General features: G+C 37.6%; 1 protein-coding gene across 2 annotated transcripts in view; it reads right to left on the reverse strand.

Moving 5' to 3' along the window:
- The window catches only part of prkd3 (protein kinase D3), an 81,436-nt gene that overhangs the window by 15,117 nt on the left and 44,983 nt on the right, over window positions 1–21,336 (reverse strand). Inside the window, exons 4-10 of one of the 2 annotated variants that reach the window (XM_084096042.1) lie at window positions 11,968–12,099; window positions 7,767–7,924; window positions 5,257–5,446; window positions 5,089–5,160; window positions 4,815–4,998; window positions 3,289–3,412; window positions 1,959–2,036 (exon numbers count right to left, since the gene is read on the reverse strand). In XM_084096042.1, the coding sequence (XP_083952168.1) occupies window positions 1,959–2,036; window positions 3,289–3,412; window positions 4,815–4,998; window positions 5,089–5,160; window positions 5,257–5,446; window positions 7,767–7,924; window positions 11,968–12,099 (938 nt within the window). Of the gene's footprint in view, window positions 1–1,958; window positions 2,037–3,288; window positions 3,413–4,814; window positions 4,999–5,088; window positions 5,161–5,256; window positions 5,450–7,766; window positions 7,925–11,967; window positions 12,100–21,336 lie in introns of both variants that reach the window. The other variant, XM_084096041.1, reaches the window with a different exon arrangement.

Here is a 21,336-nt window from a genome sequence, read left to right on the forward strand (position 1 = left end):
CCAAATTTATCAAGTTACTCTTTAGGATAATGTACAATATTGCTTCAATAATGGTGAATCTCTCTTATTTTGCCAAGAGTATGGATTAATGTCAAGACTTAAAAGAAGTAGTATCTCTTTTAGGATTTAAGACCCGAGCAGAGCGCCAAGATGATAATAAAGTGGTGTGTAAAACAGTCTTAAACACACCCTGAAGTCTCACACAGGGCGGTGAGGTTTCCAGACTTCAGTTTTACAGCTGGGAATACTGGAACAATCACAGAAACACACAATAATATATATATTTTTTTAAAATCTATGGCAATTAGACCTTCACATCCACAGATGTGCGCACATTAAAGAAGATGTAACCAAAGCACAATTCCCAGTGGTAGTCATTACACTCGGTTCTGAAGTTTGAGGTTGGTACGATTTTTTATGTTTTTGAAAGAAATCTGCATTTTTTGATCAAAGGCAAAGCTGAATTTTAAGCATCAATACTCCAGTCTTCAGTGTCACATGATCCATTAGTAATTATTCTAATACGATGGTTGCTGTTGTGCTGCATTATAAATTATAGATTTATTTGTCAGAATTCTTTGATTAATAGAAAGTTTGGATCCACTTTAAATTAAGTGTCTTTAACTATACAGTATGTACTAACATTTAAAAATGTATCATTTGATACAATGCACTTATTGTGTACATACATGTTTTTTTTTTTTTATTGTACTTTTATTTAAAAAAATACCTGCATGTAACTACATCAGTAATTCATTTCTGTAATTACTGTTGACCCTTCCCTTAAACCTTAACCCAACCCTAATTACCCATACCACCAAACCTGTCCCTAACCATACCCGTGTCCCCCCTCAATAGCAGCAAGGGTTTTGCAATACAACATGAATTCAACATATACATTGTACCAAAATGTTTTTCAACTTCCAAACAAAGTAGCAGTTAAAGAATATAAAGTTGGACTGGAAGTTTAAAATAACAGCATTCATGTGTGGAGTTCTTTTTTGTTCACTTTTGTGAAGTTAACTTTTCATTGTTATTTTTTTTTGGAATCCAGACTCATTAAATATAACTCATTAAATAAAACATGCATAAAGGCTATTTAGTAAAAATTATTTTCCAAAGTTTAAAAATGTAATGTTTAATTAAAAAAAATTACTTGCTGTTTCTTTGTAATTCTGGTGAAATGTACTAGCAATTTCGAGAGAAAATTGTACAGTAAGTAAAGAAATAAGAAATTCCGACATTCGTTTTTTTCCCAGTGTATTTACCTAATTAAATTGCAGACTTATGAGGTTTAATAATAACATTTGGTCAACTCAGCATTCCAGTTTACTTAAAAGTGAACATACATCCTTTAAAATGCAAAGGAGCATTAAATGATCCACCACCATACTTGCTGTACTACTAGAATGTACAGACACATACTGTATAATGCAATACAGAAATGCAGTGATGCCATTCAAGTCTCAGAATAAAAGTTATTATGTTGGTTTGTTCAATACAGCAGTAAAATATAGCAATAACCATATCCATATCACTACACAGTGTATTTGATGCACGTCCTGTCTCTTTCTAAATGGCTTTTGGCTGTGCTGAAGCAGAGGAGGAGGAGGGGTTATTCTGTGGTACTTACCAGAGACCTCAGTGGTATTTATGAGAGGGGAAAATACTACTGACTTTAGCTGTCTGCAATGCTCTAGATGAGCAATTAATTATAATGTTCTGACATTACAAAGATCAAAGATGAACTACAGCATAATCAGTTTCGTTAGAAGTATATGAGCAATATTATAATTTCCAGTGACATTCTAAAGGTTGTTCTCAATAACATTAAAATATACAAAAAATGTAAAAAAATGCATCCAACAGAGAATATAATTTATACATGAACCCCGACAATTATAACACACATTTTTTGTAATCAAAGTATTTTAGTTAAATATGAGTGAAACTCTTACTTTGTAATATTTGGCTCCTGAGTCATTCTGAAACAGAGTCAGACTCTTGCTGTCCAGTCTCCAGTAGTGTCTCTTTCTCTGAGGACAAACAGATTTAACTGACTTCAAAACTAAGCAAACAATACAGTATAATTACTCTAATGCAAATTAATTTGACGTACAAGACGATGGTATAAGGTTTATGCTACTTATAATGTGTAACTGCAGATAGGACATTTGCGGGTGAAACAGGTGGGACATGTTCCCACCGCTTTTTGCCAGGGTCGATATTGTCCATACCACTTTCTGAAAACTATACTAGGGTGGATTAGAACCCAGAACCTCTGAAACGCTTAACAAAAATTCTACCACCACTCCATCAGAGCACACTAATATTCACTGTGAATCTATGTATTTATTCACTGACATGAAGAATCTCGGAACTAACAATATATTTTATTATAGTAGATGTAAGAATGAAACTTGTTAAAATGGTCTTCTATGTTGATAAAGTAAACTCAATGTACTAGAAATAGATTTTTGGGCATGGTATTTATTATATTTTTTTACACATATCTGATAAAGCATTGCATGAGCAACCAGCTGAGCTACTGAAAAATGGCTAACACTGTGTCCTAACCAGTCGCAATGCGATAAGATTCCAATGACAAACACTAGACGCGACGCGACTGCAAGATGCGTCAAAATCAATCAAAACCCACAGCCAATCAGAACACCATGTGGGGGGAGTCTCGCGGCGAGTGCACAGCACCAGAGAGTAATCTTGACGGCACTCACAAAAAAATGTACAAGTACATAATCAAATTCACAAATATTATACCATTTAAACATTATTAAAAATACAAAGGCTACTGAGTTACTAAAACAATCTTTGTCAAAGAATACACTTGTTTGTTCACAGTTTGAACGTTCTTGTTTCCATTTATTTAATTTCAAGATCTGAGGTGAATTATCCATTGTTGCTTTTACAGCTACAAAGCTGGAACACTAAATGATATTCAAAGTCACATTACACGCTTTTAACATTAAATAAAATAAAAATAGAAAAATAGAAACCGTTTCTAAAATAGAATCGCCGCGTGTCGCCGTCGCGGCTGGTTAGGACAAAAACTCTGATTAACATGGAAAAGAACCTTTTATCGCACGTCGCGTGTAGTTAGGACCCGGTGTAACACTAACTAGGACTTTCAGTTAGTTATTCATCCAGTTATACAGTTATGCCCATAGCAGATGCTTTCTTATTAAAGTGCATTCATCACATAAATAAACAAAACAGCAGCTTTACATGGAATAAAGCTAAATAAAATGTAAATATGGAATCAGATCTTACAAGATTGTCTCGGCTGGTGTAGTGCACCATCCATCCTTCTTTGACCATAGTGGAGCTCCTCCGTTTGGTGTGTTTGATGGACTGAACTACACGCATCAGTGGGATATTGGTGCTGGTCGAGGGGCTTCAAAGAGACACGAAAAAACATCAGATCTATTGCGTGAATGTGGATCAATGATCAAGAAAAACTCAGAACTTTGGTAAATTTGCATATTCTCACTTTAATTTGTAAAGGAAGAAGGACTTTGATATGGAAATCTTGTAAACATTTTAGGATTATGTATGTAATCCTGGTTCCCTGACAAGGTAATGAGACGCTGCATCAGTTGCTGATGCTATGGGTATGTGTACCACTGAACCCGGTGTCAGAGGCATGTGTAAAATGACGTCAATCTTAAAATCTTAAAAGTCCACAGCCGAAGCAGATGACAGATGAAGTGTAAAGTCGCTCTCAGCAACTCTACATATCATCATACCGGCCACTAACACCCCAGCTTAAGGGAACAGCGTACCGAAGGGAGTGTGCAGGGTATATTCATCAGTTCTCTATCTGTCCAGTCTAAATGAACTGGAGAGGGCAACAGAGAATAGATAGCTAATCACAATAAAGTCCATCCAGCTCTGCTAAAGGCCCCGCTCTGTCCTTCATTTAGCCTGTAATGGGCATCAACCCATCTTCTTTGCAAGTTTCTCCTCCTTTTTTTAACAAAAAAATACATACCCCACAAACAACCATTTGTAGAGGTCGAGAGCCTGAGCAAGATGAGCCAGATCAGGCGAGGAATGAACTTCCTTAAGGCAGTTGGCTGGCTGCGCTCTCGCCTCTATTAACTTCACCACCGTCTCAATGGCAGTGGCGAAAAGTCCAGAGGTTGTCAAGGAGGACGGTCTAATCACACCCCTAAATGCTCGACACGTGCACAGTTCCTTGACTGCCTCAGGGGACAAACCCTCACCCTGGTCCAGGTCTTCAAGAAGGCCTTCAAGGCATGCCTTGCCCACCAGCCGCAATGTTGTCTGACGTGGCTTAGAGAGCAAGACGGGACGGGGGCTAGCTAGGTTCTCTTCAACCCGGGGCATCCTTACATATCTCTGCTTGCATAGTCCCTCCTCATTCGAATAATTGAACTGTGCAGAGGTAACTACACAAGCTGAATAAGGATTCTTCCATGAACCAGTCACCTCAGTGTGCAGGTCCAGGAGAAATGGAAGGCTCACTGGAGAGGGACAACCGGCTACAAGCAATTCCTGCGTCACACCAGACCGGTTTAAACTTAATCTGGCCATATCATGGGTCATAAGCTCCAACAATTCGTAATATCCATCTCTACTTACTCCACATATAGTTCCCTGGAACTAGATGCGAGTAACATGCTCTCAGCCAGTGATCAGGCATGAGTGCCTTGGATCTAGCAGAGAAGCCAGAGAAAGGCCTTTTTGATTATATAATTTTCAGTTTTGGGTAAACTATTCCTTTATGCTTTAACTCCAACCTTCACAAGATATTTATAGTCCAAAGCATATACCTGATGGTCTTCACAGGTTCTTCATCTTTCTCACGGTCCATGAAGGGGGAGTCCATAAAGAAGATCTTGTCTTCTGGAGTGGTAGGTTCCTCTGAATCATCCAGACCCCGACTGCTATCGCTGTTCACATCACTGCTGTCTACTTCCATCGTGGTATCAGAGTCAGGACCAGGGCTGGCCGGCTCTGAAAAAACATATAGTAGACTTATGTGATGATTTTTAATGTTAGCACATTGTTTCTCATTTTAATTGGATGTGGCTGAAATGACCATACCTCCATTGAAGACTCCAAGGCAGTCTTTTGGGACCTTTGAAGCACACCGCTTGTGGCAATTGAATTTACAGTCTGTTGAAGAAAACACTTTGCGGTAATTTTTTCCCCTACATTTGACTAGAAATATCTTATTTATTGGAAAGAGTGAAGGAAGACAGCGATACACACCTTTACACTGCATGCCCTGGCGAAAAAGCCCTTTTAGCAGCCGTTTGCAGTACTGGCAGATGGTGGGACGGGTGTAGTTGTGAATCACAAAGGTGTGAGGAACCTTCACACGTCCCAGCACCATCTTCTCCATCCAGATTGGCCGACCGCTCCACGATGGCATCCGCTTACCTGGCTCCTGAAGGAGGCGCTGCTGCAGTGGAGAGCAATGGAAGAAAAAATAAGATTTAGAAAAGAATACTAGCTGCAATTCACATACTGTTCAAAGTACACATACACATACTGCATACCATAGAATAATATAAGCAGTACGGTATGACGAACATACACTCCGGTTCAAAAGAAAAGATTATATTATTATTATTTATTTGTTTATTTATTTTATAAAGAAATTAAATAAAGCTTTTATTCAGCAAGGATGCATTAAATTGACCAAAAGTCACAGTAAAGTCTTTCACATTGTTGCATTTAAAAAAAAACAAAAAAAAACATACTGTTCTTTTGAACTTTCTATTCATCAAAGAATACAAAAAAAAAAAAAAAGTTTCACAGTTTCCACAAAAATATTAAGCAGCACAACTGTTTTCAACAATGATAATACAATTCTTTTTTTTAGCAGCAGCAAATCAGCATATTAGAATGATTTCTGAAGGATCATGTGACACTGAAGACTGGAGTAACGATGCTGAAAAATTTAGCTTTGATCACAGGAATAAATTACATTGTAACAGAAAACCGTTATTTTAAACTCATAATATTTCGCAATATTACTGTTTTTATTGTATTTTTGATCAAATACAAAATGTAGCCTTGGTGAGCAGAAGAGACAACTTTCAAAAACATTAAAGAAACTTAAACCTTTGAAGTGCTGCAGCAATTTGTCTAGATGCATGTGAAAGAGTGGAAATTATCTTTACTAATTTGTTTTTCACATATTACAGTAACAGCATTCTGGAATGGCAGCTCAGATTCATTACTGCAAATAAATAGAGAACTGAGAACTTCATTGCGGTCTTCTCAAGAATGTTTCGAAACTGACCACTTAGTTAAAATAAAACCTGTTCAACCATAGACGATTTTACAAACATAGATGATTTTTGAGACTGACCAACAAAAAAGTGAGAAATCAGAAATTCTTGATCTGATTTGCCTTAATTCTATTTTAAAAAAAACAAAAACATTTTGTTTTCTATGCATTCATGCACTTAAGTGGAAAAAGTTTAATCAGGTCTGAACTGCAACCAGCCTGATTTTGTTATATTTCACAATATACCCATGCTTTAAATACAGCTGCAAGCTTTGGCGGGGACAGCAAATACAGTGCCAGGCCTCAAGAGTTGTTTATTTGAAATAAAATGAGCATAAAATTAAAAGGGAAAATAAAGTGTCCAAGGGGGATATTGTGAGACAACTAAAAGGGACATAATGTCCTTGCCATGTTTGGGTTCTAATGCAAGGCCATCGCTTTATCACATGCATATCTTTTAACCCATTTGTCACAAAACAGTGTTAAATTGAACTAGCATTATGAATTGAATTAATGACGGGTGAAAGCATAAAAAGTATTTGGATACCTATCCCACATTTAAACAGTATGTATTCCACTTCACAAAATATCAAACCAAGTAGTATCTACAAGAAATTATACTAGACATTTTCTAACTAACTTAATATTCCTCACTAATCATTTTTTTGTTAAAATTTGGTCAATTTTAAAAAGCTTGTGTCCAGGTGTCAGTTCCCCTAAGGTTTACACAGGTAACATGTAATATTTTATATTATAAATTAAATATAATAAATGTATATTTCATATTTGTATTAATAATTTATAGGGGTGAAACAATCATGTCATAATATATCGCAGTACAAAAATACAACAATATGTATCGTGGATAGTAACAATATGTATTGTGTATAGTTCACCCAAAATAAAAATTACTGTTTTCAATTCAAGTTTACAGAGTTTTAGTGTCAGTACTACATTAAACTACTATATATATATATAATGTTGAATATAATGTATAATAATGCAATGGCGGAATATTTGTGGGTCCTGATAATGCCAAATGTCTGATGTTAACAGTAAAAAGTGGCCTACATTATTTTAAATATGTATCTAGTCAGTGTCAGAGTGCAAGCATATTCGTCTAAAATAATTATGTATTTTCAGCTTCAGAATCATGAATATTTTTATTCTGGTGTCATTATTGTCCTGTGCATTGGGTTCAATGCATCAAGTCCAGGCCTATTCATTTACACCCACAATGTAATACCTAAATTTAGCATTTTACCATATGTCTTGGAGTATCGCAATAATATCGTATCGTGAGTTCAGTATCGTGATATGTATCGAATTGTGACAGGAGGGTATCGTTACACCCCTAATAATGTATAATAACCCTAATATATGCCACTTGTTTTGATTCCTTGTAGAGTGCTATGGAAAGATTCCTAGATGATTTTGAATTTTCAAAATAAATAAATAGTAAGTAAGTCAGATCTTTCCTCACCTCTTCCAGGCCCACGACAGCATGCTCGGCTGGTGCAGGACGGGGAAGAGACAGCGAAGGTCCGGGCAGAGACTGATTGGAAAGGCGTCTTTTCCTTACACCACTACAGTTGTTAGGGATTTTAAAGGCGCATCGCTTGTGATAGTTCAGGCCACATCCTAAAAATCCATAAGGAAAGCTTTAGTGGTTAGGATTAGAGTCAGAAGAAAGCCTGAGATTTGGTTTAAAACAAGATTAGGGTTCGGGTATAAGGTAAAGAAGATACAAATCGAGTATAAGGTTTAAGGACTCAAGATAAGATTACACAGACACACACAAGGCTAATTTCACCAGACCTCCAGCAGGGGGCTCCTCTTCTCTTTTCAAACTTACAGACCTGTGGCCAGATCCTCCTGAGAAACCAAATGAATCTCCTGAGGACTGGGTGGGGATTTTAGATCTAAACTTCATGAGTCTGAAGCGTAAAGTGTTTTAGCATGCCTCTACATATGAACAGCTTGTATCCATCAGTGCGGCTTCTTACAACTGGAGTCCATAATCTTCATGCAGCTTTTGAATGTCACATCCAGCGCTTGGCAGAAACACTGGGTTCCATTCAAACAGCCCCTGATTTCAGCTTCAAAGACTGATGGCAGCACTGACACATCACACCGAGATCTTTAAAGCAGACTCAATAAGAACACTCTGAACCAGAAGAATCCTTTGATTCAGGTCACTTGTTCTTTTGTTGCTGTCTTTTGAACCATTCAATAGTTCGTTTAATTTAATTAGTAATTTTCAGCAACTCAAACTGAAATTATTTTAATTGAAAAGTGCAAAATGCAAAATGACAAAAAATGTAACAGGCAAAAAGCATTAATCATCCAATTGCTGCTAAAACAGCTTTCCCTCTTCTTTGGGTAGTTTTCCACAAGTTGGAATATGAATGCAGGGATTCACTCCCATTCAGACACAAGAGCATCAGGGAGATCAGTCACCTAGATCACTCGGCAAACAGAGATTGGATTACATAAATCCTTCCAAAATTTTTCTTCTTTTCATAACAATGGTAGTAATGATTTGTGAGAGCTTCTTTTGTGCTACGTTTAGCTACTTACCCCTAGCTGTTTTTTACTGAACACCTGGTTTTTATTGAGTTAATTATATTCTGTAAAGTGATTATTATCAATAATAAAGCTGCAGTCACACTAGACTTTGCACTATACTGACTTCAATTCATATGAACATGGGAGACTGAAAACAAGATGTTTAATATAAAAACCCAGATAGAATTCAAGCTAAATCAAAGAATTAACTGGTTTCATACAAAATCAGGCCAAAACAAAGTTCATTTTGGGAATTCTAAGCAGTGTGGCAAAAAAAGAAAAAGAAAACATGAACATAGCTTTAAAAAATATACAACCAATATGTGTTTTCCCATGTATTATCGTATATTTTTGAAGCATTGAAAAAAGGTTTTAAAAACTCAATGAGATTCTGACTTTGTTTTAGTAAACAGCAAGTTAATATAAACATGCAAAAAATATATATAATTTGTTTTGTTGGCTTTTTGATAGTGTAAAGAAAACAGTTTTCCAGAAACCTGGAAACATCTTGTAACAAACAAATTAAACATGGATTTGCATATCATCCACCACTCCATGCACGTTTATTTATATCAAATATATGTATATGTTTAAATGTTTGTATTATACCCGTATTGTTCCGAATGGGTTGTCTCATATTCAGGGTCTAGACTTTCACATATCAATAATACACCCGCAACAATAGGGAGCGCCACATTGTAACGGTGCTTGTCCACTGGTGCGGAGCAGAGCGAGCGTTTTACTTAGCTCAACTTCAATATGACTTAACTGAAAATGCTCGATCCGCTCCGCTCGTTTCGCGCCAGTGGACACGCACCGTTACACTGTATTTCTTACACGTATGTGAATGTTGCGGTGTAATGGATTAGCATTACACCACAGAACAAGTCTTGCCCAGCACTTGCCCTCTGACTTCAGGGAGAAACTGCTGTCTTTTCAGCTTTATGTGATTGGCCTAAGGAAAAAACATTCATATCCCCTGGATCAGATAGGTAATGCGGATCAAACACCCGTGTTTTCTGACATGCCAGCATTCGTCACTGTACATAAAAAAGGTGAGAAATAAGTCATTGTGAAATCTATTGGAAATGAGAACTAGGTTATTTTTATGGTATGCCATAAAGTGTTTAGTTTTGTGATTGTTGGTTCTTTTTACCAATATTAAATATGAATTAACTGTCTTTAATGTTTGAGAATTATATTTTATATACAGTGAGGAAAATAAGTATTTGAACACCCTGCTATTTTGCAAGTTCTCCCACTTAGAAATCATGGAGGGGTCTGAAATTGTCATCGTAGGTGCATGTCCACTGTGAGAGACATAATCTAAAAAAAAAAATCCAGAAATCACAATGTATGATTTTTTAACTATTTATTTGTATGATACAGCTGCAAATAAGTATTTGAACACCTGAGAAAATCAATGTTAATATTTGGTACAGTAGCCTTTGTTTGCAATTACAGAGGTCAAACGTTTCCTGTAGTTTTTCACCAGGTTTGCACACACTGCAGGAGGGATTTTGGCCCACTCCTCCACACAGATCTTCTCTAGATCAGTCATTTTTCTGGGCTGTCGCTGAAAAACACGGAGTTTGAGCTCCCTCCAAAGATTCTCTATTGGGTTTAGGTCTGGAGACTGGCTAGGCCACAACCTTGATATGCTTCTTACAGAGCCACTCCTTGGTTATCCTGGCTGTGTGCTTCGGGTCATTGTCATGTTGGAAGACCCAGCCTCGACCCATCTTCAATGCTCTAACTGAGGGAAGGAGGTTGTTCCCCAAAATCTCGCAATACATGGCCCCGGTCATCCTCTCCTTAATACAGTGCAGTTGCCCTGTCCCATGTGCAGAAAAACACCCCCAAAGCATGATGCTACCACCCCCATGCTTCACAGTAGGGATGGTGTTCTTGGGATGGTACTCATCATTCTTCTTCCTCCAAACACGTTTAGTGGAATTATGACCAAAAAGTTCTATTTTGGTCTCATCTGACCACATGACTTTCTCCCATGACTCCTCTGGATCATCCAAATGGTCATTGGCAAACTTAAGACGGGCCTTGACATGTGCTGGTTTAAGCAGGGGAACCTTCCGTGCCATGCATGATTTCAAACCATGACGTCTTAGTGTATTACCAACAGTAACCTTGGAAACGTTGGTCCCAGCTCTTTTCAGGTCATTGACCAGCTCCTCCCGTGTAGTTCTGGGCTGATTTCTCACCTTTCTTAGGATCATTGAGACCCCACGAGGTGAGATCTTGCATGGAGCCCCAGTCCGAGGGAGATTGACAGTCATGTTTAGCTTCTTCCATTTTCTAATGATTGCTCCAACAGTGGACCTTTTTTCACCAAGCTGCTTGGCAATTTCCCCGTAGCCCTTTCCAGCCTTGTGGAGGTGTACAATTTTGTCTCTAGTGTCTTTGGACAGCTCTTTGGTCTTGGCCATGTTAGTAGTTGGATTCTTACTGATTGTATGGGGTGGACAGGTGTCTTTATGCAGCTAATGACCTCAAACAGGTCTTTGAGTGTCAGAATTCTAGCTGATAGACAGGTGTTCAAATACTTATTTGCAGCTGTATCATACAAATAAATAGTTAAAAAATCATATATTGTTATTTCTGGATTTTTTTTTTATAGATTATGTCTCTCACAGTGGACATGCACTTACGATGACAATTTCAGACCCCTCCATGATTTCCAAGTGGGAGAACTTGCAAAATAGCAGGGTTATACTGTATACCGGTATACGAGGATAAAAATTATTATTGCCACACCTGCCAAAGTAAGTGAATTAAGAAAATATATTTACAAAATTAATAATAATAATACTATAACCTTTTTGCACAGAAGGGGCATGAATATACAGTATGCACTTGTGTGATGTGTCAAGTGCATGAATGATTGCTGAGATTGTTAACCCTTGTGCAATGATTGTCATGGCAATGGCAAGTATAAAATAGTGGTAGACTGTTGAGAGAGATATTGGTTTAGTCATAACTGCAGCATTCTACACACAATAATACTAAAATCATTACTTAAATTCACATGCTTAAACAATGATGAAAACCATTGTAGAAAATATCTATTTAGAATATAAATGTTTTTATATGACTGCTACCTTCACATTTGAGGCCCTGCCGGACGAGTCCCCACAGCATCTCTCCACAGTAGTCACAGAACGTGGGCGCTTTGTAGGAGTGGACGTAAAGAGCATGAGGTCGGATCTGGAAATCTTCCACTGTAGCTTGAGCTGGAATCAAAATGCAACTTAAAGTACAACTCAGGAAAAGAATGGATGATTCAAAAATCATCTGGACAAAATAATACAACTGGACAAAATAATACAAATGAAAAAAAAAATGAAAAAAATGACAAAACATTAGTCAGCATTAGCAGCATATAATTAAAAGTCTAGCAGTCATAATGTTTCATAACATTCCAAAGAACAATGAAACTACTTGTTTTATGTGCTTTTTAACAACTGGTTCAACCTTCTTTCTATCTTTTTTTTTTAGTCAGCGGTCTATGGACCAATGGGAGATGAGCAGTTTGATCTCCTGAGGGCAAAATCATAGACAAAACTACACAAGGCTGTCCTTTAGTTTGATTCAAGGTAAGTGATTAACTGATGTGACTCAGAATGGAATGAATTCATTTAGATAATTCATGATGAGGTATGATTCAGAGGATGAATGAATTGAATATCACTTCATGTGTGTAATGAGAAAGTGAACATTTAAGCCTGTGGAACAACACTGTGCAACAAATGTGTTTCTACAGTTCCTGTTGAATAGTTTGTGGTTTTATCTTAATATGCCACTACTCTAACTGTGAATCACACACTGACTGTACTGGCAATGCAGTATTACTGTTTTTGGCAGAGCCAGAGGTTTAGTCTGATACACACAAACCATTAGCACTTTCTTGTCAGTCGTTCGGTAAGAAAGCATCTGCCAAGGACATAAAATGCACTCCTAAAATGAAAGTATAAGGTCTGGAAACATTTGCTGCTTGGCAAACAACGTGCAATCTCTTGTTTCTGATAAAACCACACAGTATATCTAATGGGGAGAAAGAAACAGTGTCCTAGATTTCTGTCACAGGTGGATGGTATTCCTCAAAATTGTGAGCAACTAAAAAGCATTGTTGAAAACTATAAATACACACCCAGTTTAAGTCAAAAACATAATTAAACATGAATTAAATATATAGAAATTTCATTTATATCATAATATATACACCCTATGTACATTGCACAATCTGAAATTTGGTCACGATTTAATTCGAACCACTTAAGATATTTTGGAACGATTCAGAATGATTTCCAAATAATTTTTTGGAACTACAACACTAGAAAAAACAATAAAGAGTTGTGTTTTTACATTGAAATCTCTATTATTGCTTGTCAGACACTAAAAATATATACAGTATAAAATATATTAAATTACAAACTCCTATTCCGTTAAAAAGAAGTGTTAGGGGTCAATTTGACCCAGCTGAAAATTAGCTGCACAGACACAACATAAAAACATTTTTTTACTACATATACATATACAATTTACTAGGTGTAAATTGTAATTATTGCTATTGAAAATAATAGCCTCTGCCTTTTTTTTTTAGCCTGTACCCTAGTGAGGATTCTCACACTTCTTTTCAGTGATGCAACAAACTAGTAACTGAGATCCAGAAAACTATCAACCAAAAACTTCTCTTCACAGACTTCACAGCGAATTCTCCTTAGATGATTTAGAGGACGCATTTCAGTATTCAGTTTCATAAGTTTAATGCATGCATTTCATAATCAATCTTTGACGAGCAACAAAGTTTTTACCTGACTCTTTGCTATCTTTCAAAGTGTTGATTTTTGGTTAATTGCATTAAAACCAATGGGGGTCAATTTGACCCCAAACACAATCGTAGTCACAAATGTTTTTACAGCCTTTGCAAAACACATCTGTGTCAAAACTTTGCATGCACATTTCTGACCCTAAATGGCCACACAATAAAAATAAATAAAAATAAAAAAATAAAAAATAACTAACCAGTGTTTCAAGCAGTTTAAAAATCAAATGTGGGTTGACCCACAACACAAGTAGGTTGTTGAATGAGTACGCATAATAGATTTGCATATTGTGACTGAAAATATACTAAACCAATAATTAAAATATCAATTAAGTCTCATGTACAGGGAATCATTAGGGTGTCACAGGGGTCAGCTGGTCATTATTGCAGACAGGTGGAGCACATAAAATATTCCAGAATACACCCCTAATTGCGACCTATCCCTTATGATAAGGCCAAAGTTTAGGATGGAGTTGATGCATATACTGTATTTTAAGCATATTTTATTTTGCCGCAAAGTTCAAATTGCCGAAACAATGCAGATGTTCCAGAAGTGTTATGGAACTAAAGGTCTTGAGAAAATCATTTAGATCTGAAATTTTTTTCATCTTTTTTTGTACAATGATGATTCTTCATTTCACTGTTTGTCTCCATTAGAAGGCCACATATTCAAATGTGTTTTTTGACCATGGCCTTCTCTGATGTTAGGATACAAACCAAAGGAACAAAGAATCTAAAACTTGAACAAATCAAACTGGGTAACAAGTACGAAAAAAAAAAGAGTGCATTCCTTTTTGAAACATCAAAGAGAGAAAGTAGAACATTTGAGCTTGCAGTGAATCACATGGCAGGCAGCAGTCCAGAGCACTGGAACACAGGCTCATAATGAGGCATTCATGAAGACAATACACACATTATGACAAATGAGAATCCCGGCATCTTAAAACTCATCTATTAGTCTTCAGGCAAAATATCCAAACACGGTTAATAAACTCTAAACTCTTACTCTAGAAACAATACATGCAGTCTTTTAGAATTCTTTTAAAGTCCTCCTCAGAAACAGTTTCAGGAGTTCCTCAAATAAAGTGTTATCTGTTCCACTGCTGAACTTGAAATCAAACCAAAACACACAGATAACAGTTTTAAACTCCACTTGAACACACAGCACAAATAAGGACAACAATATCTACTACAGCAGATCCTGTCGACACACTATCTCAGACAAAAGCTCACAGTGATAGGCGTCCTGCTGTTCACTGAACCAGAGCTGCTCTGCACAAACCCTGTTTCTTCTCAGCAGAAGCACGACCATCACCTACTGCAACAAAAACAAGCTTTTGCCTTTGAGCTGACCGCCAACAAAAAGATGCAGAGTGTTTTATTAGCACAGCAGATGGATGCAGGGAGGAGAGAGACAAGACAATATTGAGGGGCAGTGTGTGAAAGCATATTCAGTTGTTTTGACTAAACCAGAGATTATCAACTAACGGACTGTGGTCCAGATCTGGACCCAAGACTGGTTCCATCCAAATCATTTCTCATAATTGTCATAATATTAAACTATGTTTCAATGAGGCACAGAATACCAGAATCAGAACGAGCTTTATTGGCAAGTATGTTCGCACACACAAGGAATTTGTTTTGGTGACAGAAGAAGCTTCCAGTACATAGAGACAACAACAGCACACAGATAGTAAAATAATATATATATATATATATATATATATATATATATATATATATATATATATATATATATAACCTTTAAGGACACCAATTTTCTTTGTGAATGAATAATGTATCGTAAATAAATAAATGTTCTTCCTTAAAATACATGGTGCATAAGTGAGTACACCCCTATGTTAAATTCCCATAGAGGCAGGCAGATTTTTATTTTTAAGTATTTTTTAAAAAAAAAAATGTTAGGATACTATGCATCCTGATAAAGTTCCCTTGGCCTTTGGAATTAAAATAGCCCCACATCATCACATAGCCTTCACCATACCTAGAGATTGGCATGGGGTACTTTCCATAAGATCATCTCTCAATGCAAATCAAACTAGCTTTTAGGCTAACTGAAATAAAATCATGCCAATCTCTAGGTATGGTGAAGGCTATGTGATGATGTGGGGCTATTTTAATTCCAAAGGCCAAGGGAACTTTATCAGGATGCATAGTATCCTCTTTTTTTTTTTTTTTAAATACTTAAAAATAAAAATCTGCCTGCCTCTATGGGAATTTAACATAGGGGTGTACTCACTTATGCACCATGTATTTTAAGGAAGAACATTTATTTATTTACGATACATTATTCATTCACAAAGAAAATTGGTGTCCTTAAAGGTTGGATTTTTCCTAATTTTTTTAATTAAGGCATTAAGTTCAATTTCCAAAATATGATTTTTTATTCCTCTTTTTAGTCAACTTTAGCATGGGTGTATTCACTTATGCATTGCACTGTATATATATATATATATATATATATATATATATATATATATATATATAAAATCATTGCACAGTGGGTAGAACATTTAACTGTTCCAAGAGGTAGATTGCCTGGGGGAGATTGCCTTTTCAGTTCAAAGAGAAAGTGACTTGGATGTGAGGGATCCAAAGTGATTTTCTGAGCCCTTTTTCTCATTCTGGATGTAAACAAATCTTGGAGGGTGGGCAGGGGAGCACCAATAATCCTCACAGCAGTCCAAAACATCCTCTGTAGTCTGATTTTGTAGCTGAGCCAAACCAGATAGATATAGAATTGCAGAGGACAGACTCAATGACTGTAGAGTAGAACTGCATCAGCAGCACCTGTGGCAGGTTGAACTTCCTCAGCTGTGAAGGAAGTACAGTCTCTGCTGGGTCTTATTTGCAACAGAGCAAATATGATTGTCCCCCTTCAAGTCCTGAGAGATGGTGGTGCCCAGGAACCTAAAGGACTCCACTGTTTCCACAGTGCTGTTCATGATGATGAGTGAGGGTAATGCTGGGGTGTTTCTCCTCTAGTCCACAATCATCCCCACTGTTTTGAGCACGTTCATCTCCAGGTTGTTATGACTGCACCAGACAGCCAGCTGTTCAACTTCCTGCCTGTATGCAGACTCGTCACCATTGTGAATGAGGTCGATGATGGTAGTGTCGTCTGCAAACTTCAGACGTTTGACAGGGAGAAGTGCAGTGGGGAGAGAACGCACCTCTGGGGGGCGCCAGTGCTGATTGTACAGGTGTTGGATTTGAATTTCCCCTTTCTCACTAGCTGTTGCCTATCTGTCAGAAAGCTGGTGATCCAACAGAGAGCTGAGTTAACTTAGGCTGGAGGTGTGCTGGGTTGATGGAGTTGAAGGCCGAGCTGAACATCATCTGTCGAGATGTTGCAGGACGTAGTGCACTCCCATGTTGACCGCATCATCCACAGACCTCTTTGCTTGATAAGCAAACCGCAGGGGGTCCAGCAAGGGTCCTGTGATGTCCTTCAGGTAGGCCAACTCCAGTGATAATTCCAGTCCAGTGATTTTGGTTTTTTGGGGGGATGGGGATGATGTTGGAGCGATTGAAGCAGGAAGGGACTTCGCACAGCTCCTGTGATCTGTTGAAAATCTGCGAGAAGATGAAGGCCAACTGGACAGCACAGGTTTTTAGACGGGCTGGTGAGACACCGTCTGGGCCTAGTGCTTTCCATGTCTTCTGTTTCCTGAAGACCAGACGCACATCCTCTTCACTAATTTGAAGTGCAGGAGGGGGAAAGAGTGGGGTTTGCTGGAGGTGTTATTGGTTGTGCAGAGAGACCATCAGAGTGGGTGTGAGACTGGGATTTTCAAATCTGCAGTAGAAATCATTCAGGTCGTCGTCCAATTGTTGATTCCCTACAGAACTGAGGGATGGTGTCTCGTAGATTGTGATGTCTTTCAGGCCTTTCCACACTGACGCATGGTCGTTGGCTGAAAACCTATTTTCCAGCTTTTTAGAGTAGCTTCTCTTAGCCACTTGAATCTCTTTGTCAGTGTGTTTTTGGCCTTTTGTCCCTATTCCTACAGGTATAGACATAGGCATCTTTTTTGACCTGACAAAGCTGTCTGAGTTTCACTAAGAACCATGGTTTGTCGTTGTTGTATGTTAAATAAGTCCTGTAAAGAATGCACATATCCTCACAGAAACTGATATATGATGTGACAGAATCTGTGAGCTCATCCAAATCAGTGGCAGCAGTTTCAAAATCACTCCAATCAGCGCACTCGAAGCAGGCTTGTAAATCTCGCTCTGCTTCATTAGTCCATCTTTTAACAGTCCTTATTACAGGTTTAGCTGACTTCAGTTTCTGCCTGTAGGTCTGTATAAGATGAACCAGACAATGATCAGAGAGTCCTAAAGCTGTTCTAGGGACAGAGTGATATGTATCCTTTACAGTGGTCCAAAATATTTTTTGTTTCTGGTAGGGCTTGAATAAAGTCACCAAGAATAAAGTAAGAAAGTCTGGGTGTTGCTGCTCAGTGTCTGTGATCTGATCAACCAGCTGTTGCAGCACTGCACTCACGCGTGCTTGCGCTGGAATGTAAACACTTACGAGAATGAACGAGGGAACTCCCGCAGAGAATAGAAGGATTTACAGATAACGAAGAGCGCTTTTAAATCAGGATAACACCTCTTAAACACTCTCACATCTGTACACCACATTTCAGTGATGTGGAAACATGTCCCACCGCCACACGATTTCCCCACTGATTCTGCGTCGCGATCCGCTCTGAACAGCTGGAAGCCAGCAGATGTAACGCACTATCCGGAATGGCTCCATTCAGCCATGTTTCTGTGAAACACAGAGTAGCAGACTTTGAAAAGTCCTTACTTGTTGGGGAAGTTCATCCGTTTGTTGGGTAGAGAGCGGAGATTCGCCGGATGGATAAAAGGCAGCGCAGTTTTAAATAGGGGTGGGGGAAAAAATCGATTCTTAGATGCATCGCGATGCGGACGTGGACGATTCTGAATCGATTCACAAATGTCAAAAATCGATTTTCTAAAAAAAAAAAATATTTTTTATAATAATGTAATATTAACGGAACGCAAAAGGCGGAACTCTAAAGCGGACGTGCATTGCGCGGACAGTCTGTGGCGTGCACATAACAGACGCATGATGGCTGAGCGCCAAATTCGAACGGCACCCTCTTCGTCAAAAGCTAACGTATGGAAAATTGGCAATTTCATTGTTACCTATTTAGTATTTTTTGTATGAGAGCTGCTTTCTGTATTGTTTAGTTTTCACATCAATATGCTGTAAACCGATCTGTTATACGTACGTTATACTGCCCTGCAATATGTGCAATGCCAGTCACAAAAAGTTACATTTTGACTGTGCTCTCTGATGTTCATTCACTTTTTTTGTATAAGCTGTTTTTGATTGTGGTATACAGCAAACATTTCAAGTCATAACTCTTTATTATTTAGTTGTGTATAAGAGCGGCTTTGTATGTTACTAATTATTCAGAATATGCGTAAGTCCACAAGCATTATATGAGAGCTGCTGGTACATAATTCTATATTTTTGAACGAAAACTGTTTGTGAATTTGCTACAGCAAAATGTTTTTTATCTGAAGGATTATATTGCTCATTGGAAATAACAAGAGGATGTTGGTTAGAAGTCTATTATTAAATGCTAGAGATTCAGAATATGCTTAAGTTTGTATTCATTTACTTCAAGTATGCTGCTAGTACAGGCACACATTTATTTTCCTGTTGGTTCTTTGCAATGTTGGGACAAATGCTGGCAAATGTAACCTTACAGTTGACTTGCCAAATCACTTCCATTTGTTTTATTAATAAAATTAATATAGGAAGTATTAGAAGTTTGTTATGGGTCATCATAAATACTTTGCTTTAAAAGTACCAAGTAGTAAAAAAACAAAAAACAAAAAAAAAAACATGTTAATAATCGATAATCGTTACCCTCTGAATCGTAATCGAATCGATTCATGAGGTGCCTAGAGATTCCCACCCCTAGTTTTAAAGCCGTGCTGTCTGAGCTTGACTAGCGTGCCAGCTCGGTTCCCACGCTTGCGTGTCTAAATGTGTCTTGAAGTGCTTGAGCATCATTGCTGCTCCTCCAACTACAACGTTCAACAAAACGTAAGAATAATCAAAAACCAGTAGAAGATTGGGTGGTGTGTTCTGCCGAATGTTCAGCGGTTCATCCCTGGTGAAACTGATTGTATAAGAAAAACAAAAATCAGGACAAACTAACGAATAAACTAACTAAAATGGCCATACACGTCTTAAATCTTGACTACTCTGATGATAACGTCATAGTGTAAAGACAGCTTAAGAGTTTTGTCCATTTGGCAATTATTAAGACTCAAAGGAGAAATTGTCAATCTAATCCTGCATATTTTTAATCAAAAAGTCGTTTTATCTATTTCCTTTTTCAATAATTTATGACTCTATACTAAACAAAGCAGCAGTCACAAGCTGCTTTTCCACTGTCGGAACAGGAACAGTTCCTGTTATATTTCCACTTGAGCTTGGTTCAATACAGCACAATTACAAATCATTCTCTGCCGGGAATTCTCAGCACGGTTGTCTAACCGTCAGGAAAACTCTCATGAATAATAATCTGAGTTCTGGGAGACCGCATGGGATTAGAATCAGTCATGCATATTGTGTTGATTTCCAGTGCTAGACAGTGCTGTTTGCCACTGAGGAGTGAGGAGGATGTGAGGAGCAGGTGTGCTGAACAGCTCCCGTGTGAACACACCACCGACAGGAAGATCAGTTTTATACAGCAGGCCTACACAGGATGCACAAAGCATTCTGCACAGGAACAGAGATGAGCTCAAACACTCAGTGGTGGAGACCTACTGTACTAAGTGAAAGCAGAACTGGATAGACCTGGTTGCAACATATTTAAATGTATCTGACAAAGTCACTTGTTCTTGTCTTGTAAACAGAACCCTGTGAGCCAACATGATTGACCATAAATCTTTTAACACATGGCTCTGTACACTGAGCATGTCGTAAAATTAGAAAACTGATTGTGAATTGTGGCCTTATGGGAATTGGTCTGACTGTGTTAACAGGCATTTGAAGGGAAACCACCTGAAGTTCACATTGACTAGATTAACATGGGCCCCTCCATCTGGCACACATGTGCCACAACCGAATACAATCTAATCACAGAGTGAAACTTATCTGCTCTGTCTTGCAGAGATGTGAGCAATATATGGCCATCAGTGTAACTGCAAAGCTATAAATCATTGCATAATTGAATGAAGATAACCTGTTCTGGCTACACTACAAATTGCTTTAAAAAAAAAAAAAAAAAAAAAAAAAAACTAAGGAAGCTACTGTAAGTATCTGGTTCTTCATGTGTGATTGCCACTTTTGCTATAGAGATATGATTTTAAAAGTTGTTGTTTTTTATTCCCAGAACCTGTTTGTTATACACTCTATACAAAGAGCCCAAAAAAGACAACAAAATAAGCGTATTAGCTTGTTAATATCTCCCCAGCACTGTATATATACACACTACAGTTCAAAAGTTTGTGTTCAGCAATTTTTTTTTTATAGGAGAAATCTCTTAAGACTATGGAAGCTTGTTTTCTCAACAGAAAAATAAAAAGCTAATGCAAGTTTTTAATCTCACAAATCTGACTTTTATTC

This window comes from Abramis brama, assembly GCF_963993115.1.
Source record: "Abramis brama genome assembly, chromosome: 21".
Taxonomy (NCBI): Eukaryota; Metazoa; Chordata; class Actinopteri; order Cypriniformes; family Leuciscidae; genus Abramis; species Abramis brama.